At 34.7% G+C, this 17401-nt stretch overlaps 1 protein-coding gene and 1 long non-coding RNA gene across 2 annotated transcripts in view; one reads left to right on the forward strand and one right to left on the reverse strand.

Moving 5' to 3' along the window:
• LOC125672113 (uncharacterized) overlaps window positions 1-17401 on the reverse strand; it is a 197988-nt gene that overhangs the window by 113355 nt on the left and 67232 nt on the right. Inside the window, exon 27 of the mRNA XM_056161740.1 lies at window positions 6990-7221. Within this exon, the coding sequence (XP_056017715.1) occupies window positions 6990-7221 (232 nt within the window). The remainder of the gene's footprint in view (window positions 1-6989; window positions 7222-17401) is intronic.
• Window positions 10238-11781, forward strand: LOC125655901 (uncharacterized). The gene is made up of 3 exons (XR_008802171.1): window positions 10238-10645; window positions 10764-10976; window positions 11569-11781. It is a non-coding gene; the product is annotated as an uncharacterized LOC125655901 (long non-coding RNA).

A 17401-nucleotide genomic window follows, 5' to 3' on the forward strand; every position in this document is an offset into this window, starting at 1 on the left:
TATCACTTAAACAAATAAATATTAAAACTATCTTTACTTTTAAACAAACCTTTAAAAAAACTCCGTACTTTCATTGGGAAAATTTCATTAGAATGCCCATACTTCACATTAATAATAACACGTTTTTTTTTTAGGTTTTTTTTCTAACTTGATAAATACTTTATTACACGCATGTATTATTTACTAAATGTATATATAACAGCTTTTTGTCTTTATATTTTTATATACCATTGCATAATGGTGATGAGATCCAATAAATTGAATTGAGTACATGTAGTCTTGAAATATCACAAAGTAAAGAGTAGACAACGATTGAAATAAAAATGCAGACGTTTTCTCGTTTATTCAGTAACTCAATAACTTGCGCGTCTTCTGAATGAAAGTTGTAAAACAAACGTACTAGGTTTTGGTCAGTTATAACATAATACGGGGGTAAAATTCATCTAATCTCCGCTAGCACTGGGTTTTGAGTCAACTGTGCCTTCGTGCACGAATAATCTCGGCTAACGAAGATGAAAAAACCCCTATTTTTTATGATTACCAATGCTCTCTCTTGCTTTCATTATCTAATGCATCTAAAGATTAAATTAAAGATTTTAATAATCGATAGCATATATGAATAAAAGCAAATAACCGTTAAGTCATTTCTGTTTATATTTATATTAGTTTTTTTTTTCATGAACTAGTTGCATTTGACACTGAGGATTTACATCCTTAAATATTGATTACAATCACGTAGAATCGGAGAGGGTGTACTTTGAAAACTTAAAAGGTTTTCGTAATCGGACAATTTAAGCACCATTTTTGTTGTTATTTTATTGCTTGTCAAGAAATTTACACAACTTAACCGGCAACATACCCCTTCTGATACATTGAAAAATATAAGTACTCTATAAAGTTCAATCTACAGTTTGGTCATACTTAGTCATTCAATAACTTATTCAAAGTAAAAAAAAAAAATGTTTGTCGGGTTAGCGGTACTATGATGTATGACTATAACAATGACCTGTGTATAACTTGTACATTCCATGCAAATTCGAAGGGGTTTTCGTCTCAGTAGAACAATGGGAGTCAGCTAATCCGTGTATTTGAAATCAACAGAAGTGCTTAGCTTCTTGCGGAAAGTGTGAAATATATTGGGTCGGCGTAAGATACCCGTGATCTTAGACTAGATCTGATATCTCGTCGATCCAATATATTTCACACTTTTCATGAAAAGTCAAAACCCAAACTAGCTAACCGTAATTTAGTTATACTGTGAGAAAGACCCTAGGAATTTGCATGGTATATACTTATTATACAAAAATCATTGCATTATCCAGACACTCCCGATGAACATTTTTTTTTATGAAAACCTCTATCAAAGTACATCGAACATAAGTCTCGGTCAAATGTAATTAACTCGGGATTTTAAAAATAAACCATTCGATGGTTTGTATTTTTGCTTCTATTAATTACGTAATAAATTAATTCCAATTTGTTAATCATCGACAATGCTATAATTTCTATATTGGATAAAGTTATATTTGTCAAGATGCATATCAACACAATATGGTGGAGGTAATTATGTTAAACAGCGCATTTGTCACAGAGAGAGAGAGAGAGAGAGAGAGAGAGAGAGAGAGAGAGAGAGAGAGCACATCAGTAATTATTAAATATCCCTATCACATGTTGTACATATATGTTTTTCATTTACTGAATATACTAATTCGCATTCAAAACAGGAATTGCCTGCAAGTACGCATTATTTAAACGTAGAATTTAAGAATATTTTAATGAAGAAAGAAGACTAAAAGAAAAAAGTCAAAACCAGGTTTTCTTAAAAACATAATATATAGTGTTTGGTATCGTTGGAATCGGCTCAATATGCTGAAAAACAATATAAGTATCGGGGGGAAAATATTGACATTTTTTCTTTTCTTAAAATTCCACCCTTATCTTGATTATTTGGCCTGCGGCACATTTTCACATCTCCCGCAAGGCGCCCGTGGCCAGAACAAAGCTCTTAGCGGCTGTGTGTATTCGCAAATAACACACACCGTGGAACATGGAGGACACGGTGTATCTCCGTGGATTTTCCTCCGTGGTCTTTCCACGGTGGGGTGTATAAAACTCGTGTCGTGTACTGTAGTTATCAAGAGGTTAAAAATGTTCAATTGTTAACGCACGACAGACGACGACGGACGACAACCGATTGCAATAGGTCACCTGAGTTTACTCAGGTGACCTAAAAACTTGAATCTGCACTATGTCAGGAAGCTGTCATGTAAAGAACAAGGTACGGTATTAGGCGTATACAGCCGAGAAAATTGACAATTTTTCAGCTATGGTATTTTGTGTTTATCCCTTATGATTTGTTTATACCAGCACCAAAGCTAAAATCAACTCATATTAAAATGACGTAATATTTGATAGTGACGTCATAAAACCACACCAAACAGCAGTATTTGGCAAAATCAGCTTATTTTCAATGTAATATCTGTACAGGAGTATTCCCCTAAAAAACATGGGGTCACATGGACCACGCTTTAGCATGAGCCTAAAAAAGTCAGTGCCTTTGAAGTTGCAATTTATTTCTGCGCCAACCTTACATCCGAGAGTCCGAGCTGCGTAATGCAGTGTGTCTAGGGAGTGTCACAGTGTGTGTTCACGGTGTCACATGGAGTTTAAAATTTCGTTCTTGAAAAATATGTTTACAAAATACTAATAAAATACTGATGATTTAAACTATCAGAATCTATATTCCATGGGCGATTTTTAATTGCATGAATGAAGTGATTTCGTTGTCAAATTAGCAATTTTGTAGATTGTCAAATTATTTGTAATTCGTGGAGTAATTCTTTTTATATTTCAGAAATCGTTGTTATTTTTAATAATATTCAATACTAGAGGTACATATTGGCCTCCTTGCAGTAGGTGTATCAATCACTACTATGTTCTTACAAGAACCTGGTTTTGTTTATTTTTATTTTATTCTACTTCCTTAAAATCTTGATTAAAATATTTTTCAATTCATTCTTTCATCAAAGAAGGTAATAATAACTCATCAAGGACGGACGGACGGACAGACAGACGGACAACCCGATTCCAGTATACCCCCCCACAACTTGTTGCGGGGGTTAATTAATCTCATTAATTCACTTTGTTTGATACACATGTACACACTTGTACATGAATAATGCATTTGATAAACTCAGAGACCTTTTTGAGTGAATATGTCGCAGCAATTTATGCATTCTTTATTTTAAATAAATCATTTCGATATCGTTACTCTGACCAATTAAATCTTTCACAACTATGACGCTTTGTTTCCTATCTATCAACAAAATCAAACGTGTATGTTTGCTTAAGAGAAAATGAAAAGCAAATTAACCTCAATAACATGTATTTCAATTACGTTTAAGTAATATACAGTGAAACTTCTCTAAACCGGCCGGCTCTCGGACCGAAAAAACGGCCGGTTTGGAGGGGTGGCCGGTTAACCAAGAATTTACCATTTAGAGACATTTTATCTCAATATTCACAAAGTAGGTCTTCTGATGATCTAGGATCAATTTTCGGCGGAGATCAAATTAGTCCGCCTGTACCTACAGGTAATTATACATGTGTAATTAACAAGAAATATTCTCACTGAAATCATCTAATTTCAAACTGAAAAGTAAATATGAAATTGTTATTTGAATATATCTTAGGAATTTTAAGTCTACGGAAACCAAGAAAATTGAGTTATCTTTTAATAATTATCATTTACAGTCATGGGTTTGATTTCTTTATTAACTACCACTTATATCCATACGATAAAATGGTGCAACAATATGGCATTTGATACTGTATTCATTCAATATGTTCCTAACTGTTTTTTACATTTTGTACAGACTTTGAAAGGGTCACTTGGATTAGCTAAGTGTCAATTAACACCATTGACAGGACAGGTAAACAATAGAAATTAAAGAGGCCACTTGTGTTTTTCACACCTCCAGTGGATAATTTCCCACCTGGCCAGTTGGTCAGTCAATTTGCACACCTGGCCAATCTTGATCAACCTCTGGCCAAAATTTTCATGTCTTCAAAAAGTGGCAGGTATGTTAAGGGTAAATTACACTTGTTTGTTAACAAATGTACTTTAAAAAGTGGCCGATGTCCAGTTTTCAGGGGTGGCCGGTTTTGTAAGACTTTCTTTGTAAGGAAATGTTAAGATTTCTGCTGGGACATTGAAAATCGGCCAATATTCAGGGAGAACCGGTTTTCTGAGGGGCCGGTTTGGAGAAGTTTCACTGTATACAAGAGATGTCAAAATATGGAATCATTTTTACGAGGTCATCGGTTCGAAAGAAAAAAAATCTACACTATTAATAATATTCTTTTTAGAAAAGTGGACAGCATAGCCTACATTCAGGATGTAGGTTATGCCTGTCCACTTCTCTAAAAGAAATAAAATAATAATTGTAAAATTCATATTAGCAATTTTTCAAAACATCGCCGAAAGCTCGCCTATTGAGTGCGCTATTTATTTATTTTTTAACCTTCGAGATAAATCATGCCTTTCAACAAAATCCACTTTAAGCAATATTGTCTGAATTATTTTCATGAATTTCTATGATCTGCTTCATGTTAGTTTCTTAAATTGATTAAACTCAATGCCAAAATACATAACATAGGTAGTAAATCTATTTTACAATTTTAAAATGACAAATGCGAATGTGCTGCTGTCCCCGCACATACTAGTACTATGCTTCGCGCTGAAAAAAATTACGCTTTATATGGCCTCCGTTTTCAGCGTAGAAGTTTTATTTGTTATTCTAAGGTTTTAACCCATTAAAGTTTTGTGGATTAAAAAAAACACTGCATATTTCAGCCAGAAACGTACTTTGTTCTTTGTACTTTCCTGACCCAGTGGATTTTTCCCTATATATTTGTATGTAAAACTTTGATCCCCTATTGTTGCCCCATCCTAACCCCAGGACTCATGAATTTAACAATCTTGAATCTGCACTATGTAAGGAAGCTTTCATGTTAATTTGTACTTTACTGGCCGAATGGTTCTTGAGAAGATTTTTAAAAAAAAAAAAATTCCCTATATATTTGCATGTAAAACTTTGACTCCCTATTGTGGCCCCATCCTACCCCCGTGGGCCATGATTTTAACAAACTTGAATCTGCATTATGTCAGGAAGCTTTCGTGTAAATTTCAGCTCTTCTGACCAAGTGATTTTTAAATGACCCAACCCTATTTATACATTTTCGTTATTATCTCCCTTTTGAAGGGGGCATGGCCCTTCATTTGAAGAAACTTGAAAGCCCTTTACCCAAGCATGCTTTTTGTCAAGTTTGGTTGAAATTGTCCCTGTGGTTCTGGAGAAGAAGTCGAAAATGTAAACAGTTTACAGACGGACAGACAGACGACTGACAACAAGCGATCTGAAAAGCTCACTTGAGCTTTCAGCTCATGTGAGCTAAAAATGAAAGCCCTGGCATAATGCGTTCAAAAGTTATGGCCAAGGTTAAAGTTTTTGTGGACAAACAGATGGACAGACCAAAACCTATATGCCACCAAATCTCTGATTATGGGGGCATAAAAAATGATAATTTGAATTATGAATTCAAAACACTGAAATTTCCTTTGAAATCAGTCCAATTAACCCCCCCCCCCCCCCTTCTCCTATCGTGATGAGGATAGAAGGGGGCTGGTTTTATTGCAATTCACCTTTGAATTAGAACGCTTTACCCGATATAGTATTGAGTTGTGTGACGACAAAATTGAATGAGACGATTGAACAATTTGAATGACATGTTTGATGTAATACAACAAGAGTTTTCATTGGCCGATTACAGCCCGCCCACTTTCTCGAGCGGAGTCAGTGTAGCTGGAGAAATTTACATAGCTCTCTGAAAAGATCCACCCCTTATAAAAACCTTCGATTTACGGGTCACAAAAAGCTGCGGACGATTGAGGCCTGAAATCAGTGTATTCTTGTGTTGCTGTCTCATAAACTCAATATAAAAAAACCTTAACATATTTTCCTACTATATACTTGTGTCCAAACATACCTTCAAATTTTCATTAAAGCCACACACGGCCCGAAAACTCGCAGCTTCAAATGATTTCGTTTGTTGACGTAGCCATGTTAGGTAGATGGTCAATTCGAACTCTTGCTATTGGTATCTATTCATAAAATCGGTTGTATGTTATGTATTCGCTCTTCATTTATTATCAACACGAATAATTAATAGAAATTAAAACATTTTTTGTACCAGTTTTTGTAAAGGTAAAATAAGCTCTTGATTAACGAATATGCTACATAAGCCCATTAGATGGAGACCGGCCGGCGCGGCCGCTCATGACTAATGAAAGCCGCGGGGCATTGCCGTGAGTTTAGCTATTTGAATAATTATCATTTCATGGGACTGGGATGGTATATTATCTAAACTATTTAGCTAAAATATTTGTGGAGTATTAGTACACATCTAGACGCTATTGTGCCAGTTTGGAAATGAACCGGGATTCGAATTGACTGGCTACCTAACATGGCTACGTCTACGAACGAAATCATCAAAAGCTGTGATCGAGTTTTGGGGCTTTAATAAATATTTGAAGGTATGTTTGGACACAAGTATAGTAGGAAAATATGTTAGGAATTTTTTTGATATTAAAGTTATGAGACAACAACACAAGAATACAACTTTTTCTCTTTCTTCCTTTGAAGTTTTTTTCCATCTAGTATCTGGCCGTCATGTTTTCAAATGCTGACTACTCCCGTATAAGGGAATTTGGGCGGACTTATACATATGGACTGATGAGAGTGTCTGTTGCATTTCACAATTGTATTACAAACAGATTCAATTGTGTCATCACACAACGCAATACTATATCGGCCAAAGCGTTCTAATTCAAAGGTGAATTGCGATAATCAGACTGCTTTGAAATGACCATTGAAAATAATGAAAGTAATACATATCATGAAAATATTTGAAATATTGCCAAATCATACCACACTGTTGATTTCCAGAGTTGGTATTTATAAGATTCATATTTTCCGAGCATTTATTTCCTGAATCTGTCTTTGTCACAGATGTGATTCCCACTGATGCTGTTTCTGATGGACACTGCACTGATGTTGAGTGTAGAAAATTGCTTGATACTGCTGCCACTAAATTTGTGCAGAGGTTTCTATTGAAATCACTTTTGTTTCCAAGAAATTCACCTTTGAATTCAACATCAATCTAAAACAAAACAAGACATCTATACATCTTAGTGGTCACTTGAGTACACATCACATGTTCTTCCTTTGCAAAAAAACATTTATGATGGAATTTATTAATTTCAGTTCTTTATAAATATGAGAGAAGTTAATACTGCTCCAACACAAGAGGCACAAATTGATTGGGGTGGGTTGATGTGAGGGGAACAGATCACAAAATATCATGCATTAATTCAGATAGATGACTTAAAGAAATTGCCAAACTTTAAAGTTAATTAGCCATATGCATAAAATACAAATCAGTGCAACACATACATATTTGCTTCAAAACAGAACCTTATATTATGACATTTTCTTTGATTAAGGCTAATCTTTCCCAAAATATCAATGAAATCTGCTTATACAGTCCCTGAAATGTTATACTTTTCCACTTGAACGGTGATTGCATGGTGAGCGAATGGAAAACGCACCATGAGTGAACGGTGAATGCATGCAGAGCGAACAGTGAACACAATCTGGTGAACAGTGAGTGCACTGTGTTCAATGCAAAATGGTCTATTCATTCGGTATATTTTCGATTTTTCCCTTGGATTGTACTTATATATTTTATAATCAGGTAGGGAATATATATATATATTTATATATATATATATATATATATATATATATATATCTATATATATAGGAATACATTTGTTTGTTCATTTTTGTTCAAGTTCTGGATGTATATTTCTCATGAAATGATCGTAAATTTCACATCAATGCAGCAGCAATCATGCACAAACAAAAGAAAATTTCTTATGTACATTGTTTAGAGTATTACATGTACAGATACATGCATACATGAAAAGTAGAAACATATATACTATAATATTTTGAATTCTTGACGTTTTCATGAATATAATTTCTTAATACAAGAGTATAAACAATGTATGTGAAATAAAGATAGTCTTGAATTAGCACCCAGAATTTACAGGTGTACATGCATGCATGACTTCAAAATTTAGGAGGGCAGTCATTTAGATTACACGCAATTAAAAACATCCCCAAAAGGAGTAGAGACAAGCATTCTGAGAGTATTGCGTGGCAATACATAGTCTCCTACCGATTGCAAAAACTACTGTACCACATCAATATTCAAAGTTCATGATGTAGGTTATGGTAAAAGAAAAATTGGGGAACCAGGATAGGAATGATTGGAAATCAATTACTATTCGAGTAGAGACTAGGCCAGGAAAAAAGACAAATTTTACTTAGGTTTAGGCCTTTAAACAAGTCAATAAACTGACATGTAGGTGATCATGAATAATTTAGCTATATTGTTGTATTACTATGCTAGAAGTTTTGATGAGTGTAGTACTCTTGTAAACTAACATTTCATGCTTTTTTTTAAAGTCCAAGGGCCATAACTTAATGAAAAATCAACGGACCGAGACGAAACTCAAACTTGATCTGTAACTTGTTATGGCAAAGCAATGTATCCAGTATCAAATGAATATCTGTAAGCACAACCAAAACAAGAAGCCCATGGGCCACATCGCTCACCTGGGCTCATATATACAATAAAACTCAAATATAGCAAACACGGATATAGCGAAATTACGGCTATAGCGAAGTGAAAACGATTTCCCCGGCAAATTCTTTATATATTCTATATCAAATTCTGCATCTATAATGAACACGGATATAGCGAATTTACGGATATAACGAAGTAAATTCCTATTCCCTTTGAATTAAAAATGAACGTAAAAATCACCTTTTATAACAGTCTTCGAAATTAGCCGGTAGTCCGATGCCCGAGGCGTGTAAAATAACAGTTGGGCGTGTAAAACGTTGAACTTCAAGCGCCCGTCGGGCCTGTGGAAAATAAATACCCCTCTTTTCAAAATCATATTATTTTATTCGAAATCGTTATTGTAAAAATACGTGTCTCACTCTGTGAAATCAAGTCATTATGTTACGTAATAAAAACATGAACTGATCCCGAAGAAACAGTCCCGACCTAAATTACGCACTTCCGATTACAGGGAACCAGATGTAATGTCAAAGTCGTTTACGCGTTTGTTCCTATGCCGTTTCCAAACGGAAAAACAAGATGAAAATATTAACAGATTGTCAATGACAAACCGATAGTATGAAAACTTCCCTGTAACATGAACTTCTTGAAATATGTCGAGGGTGCCAAACCGGGGAAAAGACAAAAAACGACCCCAACGTCAGAAGAGAAGAAAAACTCTAAACAGAACTATGAACTGAAAAGGGAAAGAAAATTTCAAAAGCAATGGTTGATAAATCGTTCCTGGTTGAGGTTTGACGATTCGCAAAACCAAATGACATGATAACAAACATTTAGTACAGCATGAAGTTTTTAATGTGGTTTTCAAATCAAGATAAGTTTTTTAATATGACTTCCAAATTCGGGCCTGTAGAATTGATGGTGGGCCTGTAAATTTTCCAACTTGCAGGCCCACTGGGCCTGTAAGTTAAAAAGTTAAGTGTGAAGACTGTTATAACGAATTTATTTTTTTTCATTTTAAACTCTTTGTGATTTTTAACAATCGTTTTCCATTGACATAAAGGATCCACACTTATTACAAAATTTCTGTTTGTATTTTTTCAAAAAAGGTTGTTAACGCAAAACAATACTTACACATACGTTTAGGAAATGTATTGTCATTATTGTTTACTATTCGCGTTAATTATATTTGAAGATTGATTGCATTTCTTTTATCGTACACTCCTTTATTTGTGTAAAGCAACAAGTAAATGAAAATTGCAATAGACTGTACATGTATATATTGCGCAAAATTTTGTTGACATTTCTCTTTCGACATTTTCTTGCATGACTTAATAATCCATCAAGATAAATTATCATATATAAATCAATGTATAAATTTCTTGCATAAACATTTCTTCTCGAAAATACATAGGCTTCATTTCTCTTAAAGACAATTCAAACGCAATATATCGATTGCTACTTTCTCATAGAACTGATATACATGTAGAACAAATCAGTTTTATAATGAATTCGTTATATTTAAAGGTCAACTGAAACGATTTTCAAAGTTCGTTTTTCAAATAAATTCCGTAAGAAAATACCATTCCTTAAATGTTTTCACATAAGAATAATTTTTGTTTCGATCATCCAGGTAGATACGACATCGTTAATTTCAACCCGGTAAATTTTATTGTATGAGTTATCTGCCCTTTAGGCGAACCTGATATTTCAATATGGCGGCACGATATGAAAATCATTCGGAAGATTGTATTCCTGAAATAGATATATCGCTTAGTGTTAATGTGCAGCCCTGCCAATACGAACCAGTTGTACAGCGAGACGCATCCCCACTAGTGGAAAACGATAGTTATTCAGAAAACAGCGAGGATCAATCGGACGAATGCCCTTCACCTGTTCACCATCTGATATGCGAGGTCGATATGCAATGGTTTGTTAATTTAGGCTAATTATTTATATGAGACTTTTAATGAAAACGAAACGATTACTCAAAGCTCAGAAGTGCATCAGCATGTATTTCTAAGACTAGTTTTCTATTATTCTAACAGGTGATCATATAGGCTAGTAATGTCATCGCAATGCCCTCAAGAAGGGAGTCCAAATGTTGCAGTGCATAGGATTGAAGAAGTGGGCGTGTCCTGCATCACAGATCACGAAGGTTTTGTTGTGGCAAACTGTCTCAACAGATTGGTTATAGGAACAGCTTATTATGAATGCATACAAAATATTGGTCCCTTGGAGGAGGGGGAATTGATTCACAAGTATGTATTTTGTTATGATTACTCAAAGTTAATATTGGGGGGGGGGGGGGGGGGGGGGGGGGGGCACTCGGTCTCCTGATTCACTATGACACGGCCATAGTCATAGTTATTAATGAAGCATTGTAAAATTAATGTCTAGATGCTATTAAATACCAATGTTCTTTAATATTTTCTAGATTGAAATTGCTAATTTATTTAAGTATTTCAAATAATTTAATGCAAATTAGTAGATAAAAATGAAAATAAGTATGTCAATGGTCAAGGCACTCGGTCTCCTGATTCACTATGAGCCATAGTCATAATGAACCTCTCCTATTTCAATATCTAAACCCACTGAATTGTTGACCCTTTTATGCACTTCCTTTCAAATAAACATAAAATGTGCCTCAATCAATTTCTTATGTTTTATCTTTACCCATTTTACTGTCTAACCATGTGTACATTTTATATCAATTTTAAATCAGAAATTAATTCCTGAAAAATCATTCATATTTAAAGTAACCCCATCCCCCCCACAATTTTTTTTTTTTGGTTAGATGAAAGTCATCAATTATATTTGAAATTTTAAAATTCTTCATAATTTTTTAAACAGATTTTACAGACATCATGCATATTGGAGATCTGGTAGTAGCTTGGGAAAAACAATTGGAAAGTTCTTCTATCCTGCGTTGTGACTATGATAAGAAATCATTCCATCACAACAGTACTGTGGATTTAAATACCCTTTGGTATTAATTTAAATGTGTGATAAATTCTTAATGCATTTTTCATAAGTGATATAAATAAATATAAACAAGTAAACATAGTTTGATGTTCAGTTTTTATATTGTACATAATATATATCACCAATTTACATATATGTAATTTGGGTTAAATCCAAAAGGTCTACAGGTCCCAGTCACCTGAGTTTGTCACATGTTGGTAGGAATTTGTGATCGGGGCAGGAGAATTACCAACAATATCCATTATATTAACTTCCTGGAGTTTCTGTAGGAGCCAAACTGATCACTTCCTGCATCAATTCAAAGGCTTAATCTGAAATATAACAAAACGTTACAATTCAATAAACATGTACTTATTGTCTAGTATTATGAATATCCACTCACATACATACTAATTATGTGGGTCAATTTAAAAAATGTACATATTTGAGGTGAAGAAAAACAAAAAAATTCAAATGTCGCAGAAAATTAATTTTCATATTAATGAAGCATTGTAAAATAAATGTCTAGATACTATTAAATACCAATGTTCTTTAATATTTTCTAGATTGAAATTGCTAATTTATTCAAGTATTTCAAATAATTTAATGCAAATTAGTAGATAAAAATGAAAATAAGTATGTCAATGGTCAAAATTGACCTACATGTAAAATTTGTACATGTATTCCGTTTCTTTTTCCAACAACTGGATTTATTTAATGATACAAGTTTAATTTTCCATCTCATAATTATAAGAATATTATCAAAACTATGGTTGTAAGAAATATTCATTTATCAATTTCACAATTTATCTATTTAGTAAATTGTAAAATTGCTTCTTTTGGGGGGGTGGGGGGGGGGGGGTTCTGTAACTTGGGAAATTTGCATAGTATCAGCATGGATAAATAAATATATGCTCTGCATTTAATTAATCAAATGTGGATCATGTGTACTTAGTCATGTTGCATGTATATCATAAAGCTGATTAAGTATACTCGACTAGTGATATTTTTATTGTACTACTACTTGTGTAGATTTTTCTATACCTATTTCTGGATTTTATATTAATTATTGTACTTCAGAGAAAACTCAGTACAAATATGTGTCCTATATTTACTTGTTTTAAAATCATTTACCTTTATGGCATAAAAATAATGAATTTTAGAAAAATTTACAATTTTTTCATGTTTGACACTGTATTGAGTTTGTATTCAAATTTAGTAACAGTATCGAGAGTAACATCATGGACAAAGTGTAAAAAATCTAAAGGGCATGAGTGTAGAACACAAGTGAAAAAATATTCAGATTTTATACAAAGTTACTTAACATGCATATTGGCTATGATTCTAATTTACACATTTGCAAAAGTTCACTTCAATCTAGAATAATATTCATAGATATTTACTTGATATCCTTCACCTAACTTGTATACATATGTATGTACATGTATGTTACATGAACAATTGAACATTCAAAGTATCCATTAAATTTACACCAATGTGTAATATTTTTGAAAACAAATTTGATAATACAATTCATGTCATTTTGTGGCTCTAGTACAAATCTTGCAATCATTCCATATGTGGTTTGTGTAGTCATTTCATAAGTGTTTGTCCCATTCATGATTTAATCATTTTGAATGGCAGGATCATATGACATTGAATGGAATTGGTTGTTTTTGTTGATTGTCTTGGAATTGGGTGGTGGGGGAAGAATGATTCGGACATTGTCATCAACTTCTAACTCATATAAACTAATATAAACAAATGAATGAAAGTAAACTTCAGTTATGAATGACTTGTGTGACTGCATGAAGGGGGGGGGGGGTAATAAAAATAAGCTTCAGTATGAAATAATTGTGTGACGGGTGGGGGTAGAGGATATTCGTATAGAGAACAAATAAACAAATAAATCGTGTCATACTATATCAATGTCAATAAAAAAGCCAATATCATTTACATCAAAACTTACGTTCTTTTCTCCACAGCTCTGGAAGTTTTGTTCATGAAGGGGAAAGTCCAAATCTGTTTTCCGTTTTCGGCCCTTTCAGGTCTTTGTAGCTACGTGTAGCGGTTTGTAATCAAAGAGAATTGGGATTGGCTTTTTCTTTCATTGCATTCTTGAGTGTTCCATGCAAAGACCATGCCATGGACAGCTGATGGACGGCTTATTATGTAGGCCTAACAGTCCTCAATAGAGTGCTTCGACGGCCAATAATTAATCCATTGTTTTTAATTTCCCCACCCAAATTCCGCAATTTTTTGTGTGTGTAGGGAAACTAAACATTGTTACTTTGTCTATATTAAACCTTACAGTCAGGAACCGCACAAAACACCATATTTACTCGTTGTTTACCGGACGTCACCTGCTGATTAGCGTCTTTAGTTTCAATATGGCGGGTTCGTGTAAAGGGGCATAACTCCCGCAATATTTTCTGCTCTGACACAGGTGCGCTATCTTTATCCGCGCGTATCGCGGATATATGACCAAAATGAACCGAACAAACCCGCACAATCATTTTATACGATCTAAATGAAGCAAATACATACTTAATATGGGAAAAGTTATATTTCGTTTCAGTTGACCTTTAAATTATAAATTCGCTATAAACGTATAGCGAATTACGCTTATAGCAAATTTTTATAAAGGGTCCCCAGAAATTCGCTATATCAGAGTTTTACTGTATTTAAAGATTTTTCCTATATATTCGCATGTAAAACTTTGATCCCTATTGTGGCCCAACCTACTCCTGGGGGCCATGATTTTTTCAAAATTGAATCTGGACTAGGTCAGGAAGCTTTCATGTGAATGTAAACTTTTATGGCCCAGTGATTTTTCAGGAGAAGATTTTTAATGATTTTCCCTATATATTTGTATGTAAAACTTTGATCCCCTATTGTCACCTCATCTTACCCCCGGGGGCCATGATTTTAATAAAAAAAACACTTGAATCTGCACTATGTCAGGAAGCTTTCATATAAATTTTGACTTTCCTGGCCCAGTAGTTTTTGAAAAGAAGATTTCTAATGATTTCCCCTTATTTATATTTGTATGTAAAACTTTAATCCCCTATTGTGGCCCCGTCCAACCCCCTGGGGCCATAATTTTCACAAACTTGAATCTCCGCTATGTCAGGAAGCTTTCATGTATATTTCAGCTTTTCTGGCTCCGTGGTTCTTGAGAAGATTTTTAAAGATTTTTCCTATATATTTGTATGTAAAATTTTGATCCCCTATTGTGGCCCCATCCAACCCCCGGGGGTCATGATTTTAACAAACTTGAATCTTCACTATGTCAGGAAGCTTTCATGTAAATTTCAGCTTTTCTGGTCAAGTGGTTCTTGAGAAGAAGATTTTTAAATGACCCAACCCTATTTTTGCATTTTTGTCATTATCTCCCCTTTGAAAGGGACATGGCCCTTCATTTGAACAAACTTGAAAGCCGTTTACCCAAGGATGCTTTTGGCCATGTTTGGTTGAAATTGTCTCAGTGCTTCTGGAGAAGAAGTCGAAAATGTAAACAAGAGGCCCATGGGCCACATCGCTCACCTGAGTCACCTTGGCCCATATCTGAAGACTTTCCATATATATTTGCATGTAAAACCTTAGTTCCTATTATGGCCCAAACTACCCTTTGCAAACTTGAATCTACACTATGTCAGAAAGCTTTCATCTAAATGTCAACTTCTTTGGCCCAATGGTTCTTGAGAAGAAGATTTTTAAAGCTTTTTCCTATATTTGTATGTTAAACTTTGACCCCCCCCCCCCACTTGTGGCCCCATCCTACCCCCCGGGGGCCATGATATGAACAAACTTGAATCTGCACTATGTCAGAAAGTTTTCTTGTAAATATCAGCTTTTCTGACTCAGTGGTTATTGAGAAAAAGATTTTAACTATATATTTGTATGTAAAACTTTGATCCCCCTTGTGGCACCATCCTACCCCCGGGGGCCATGATTTGAACAAACTTGGATCTGCACTATGTCAGAAAGTTTTGATGTAAAAATCAGCTTTTCTGGCTCAGTGGTTCTTGAGAAAAAGATTTTTCCTTTATATTTGTATGTAAAACGATCCCCTATTATGGGCCCCATCCTACCCCCGGAGCCCATGATTTGAACAAACTTGAATCTGCATTATGTCAGGAAGCTTTCATGTAAATCTCAGCTTTTCTGGCTTAGTGGTTCTTGAGAAGAAGATTTTTAAAGTTTTTTCCTATATATTTGTATGTAAAACTTTGATCCCCCCCTTGTGGCCCCATCCTACCCCCGGGGGCCATGATTTGAACAAACTTGAATCTGCACTATGTCAGAAAGTTTTCATGCAAAAATCAGCTTTTCTGGCTTAGTGGTTCTTGAGAAGAAGATTTTTAAAGATTTTTCCTATATATTTGTATGTAAAACTTTGATCCCCTATTGTGGCCCCATCCAACCCCCGGGGCCCATGATTTGAACAAACTTGAATCTGCATTATGTCAGGAAGCTTTCATGTAAATCTTAGCTTTTCTGGCTTAGTGGTTCTTGAGAAGAAGATTTTTAAAGTTTTTCCCTATATATTTGTGTGCAAAACTTTGATCCCCCCTTAGGGCCCCATCCTATCCCCGGGGGCCATGATTTGAACAAACTTGAATCTGCACTATGTCAGAAAGTTTTCATGTAAAAATCAGCTTTTCTGACTCAGTGGTTCTTGAGAAGAAGATTTTTAAAGTTTTTCCCTATATATTTGTATGTAAAACTTTGACCCCCCCCCCCCCTTGTGGCCCCATCCTACCACCGGGGGCTATGATTTGAACAAACTTGAATCTGCAATATGTCAGGAAGCTTTCAGGTAAATTTCAGCTCTTCTGGCCCAGTGGTTCTTGAGAAGAAGATTTTTAAATGACCCAACCCTATTTTTGCATTTTTGTGATTATCTCTCCTTTGAAAGGGACATGGCCCTTCATTTGAACAAACTTGAAAGCCCTTCACCCAAGGATGCTTTTGGCCATGTTTGGTTGAAATTGGCCCAGTGGTTCTGGAGAAGAAGTCAAAAATGTGAAAAGTTTAACAGACAGACGGACAGACAGACGACGGACAAAAAGCGATCAGAAAAGCTCACTTGAACCTTTGGTTCAGGTGAGCTAAAAAGTTTACAGACAGATGGACAGACGATGGACAACAGTCGATCAGAAAAGCTCACTTCAACTTTCAGCTCAGGTGAGCTAAAAAGTCAGGAAAACTAACTCATGCTATTTTTCTAAGTCCAAGGGCCATAACTAAATGAAAAATCAACAGACCGAGATGAAACTCAAACTTGATCTGTAACTTGTTATGGCAAAGCAATGTACCAAATATCAAATGAATATCTGCAAGCACAACCAAACAAGAAGCCCACAGGCCTTATCGGTCACCTGAATACTAGTGAAAAAGTATCACTACTTCCATGGGCTATGAAATCTAGAAAAAAAAATCCTGTTCTGAATATCTTAGCTAAATTCTAATGTTCAGCAACAGTATAAAACAAGATGTGTTCTTAAAACTTCACTGCCCTCAAAAGTGCATACACTGATGAAAGGCTTTAAATAATAGGTGCATTAACATTAAAACATCTGCAAATATGCATTTAGATTTTATACAGTATCAGCAAACTTACACACAAATACTATATACTAAGTTTGGCCCTACCCTGGGGTCAGAACTCTTACTCTGGGGATCATCAAATTTACAATTTTGGTAAAAGACTACCTGC

The sequence above is a fragment of the Ostrea edulis genome, chromosome 4, assembly GCF_947568905.1.
Source record: "Ostrea edulis chromosome 4, xbOstEdul1.1, whole genome shotgun sequence".
NCBI lineage: Eukaryota > Metazoa > Mollusca > Bivalvia > Ostreida > Ostreidae > Ostrea > Ostrea edulis.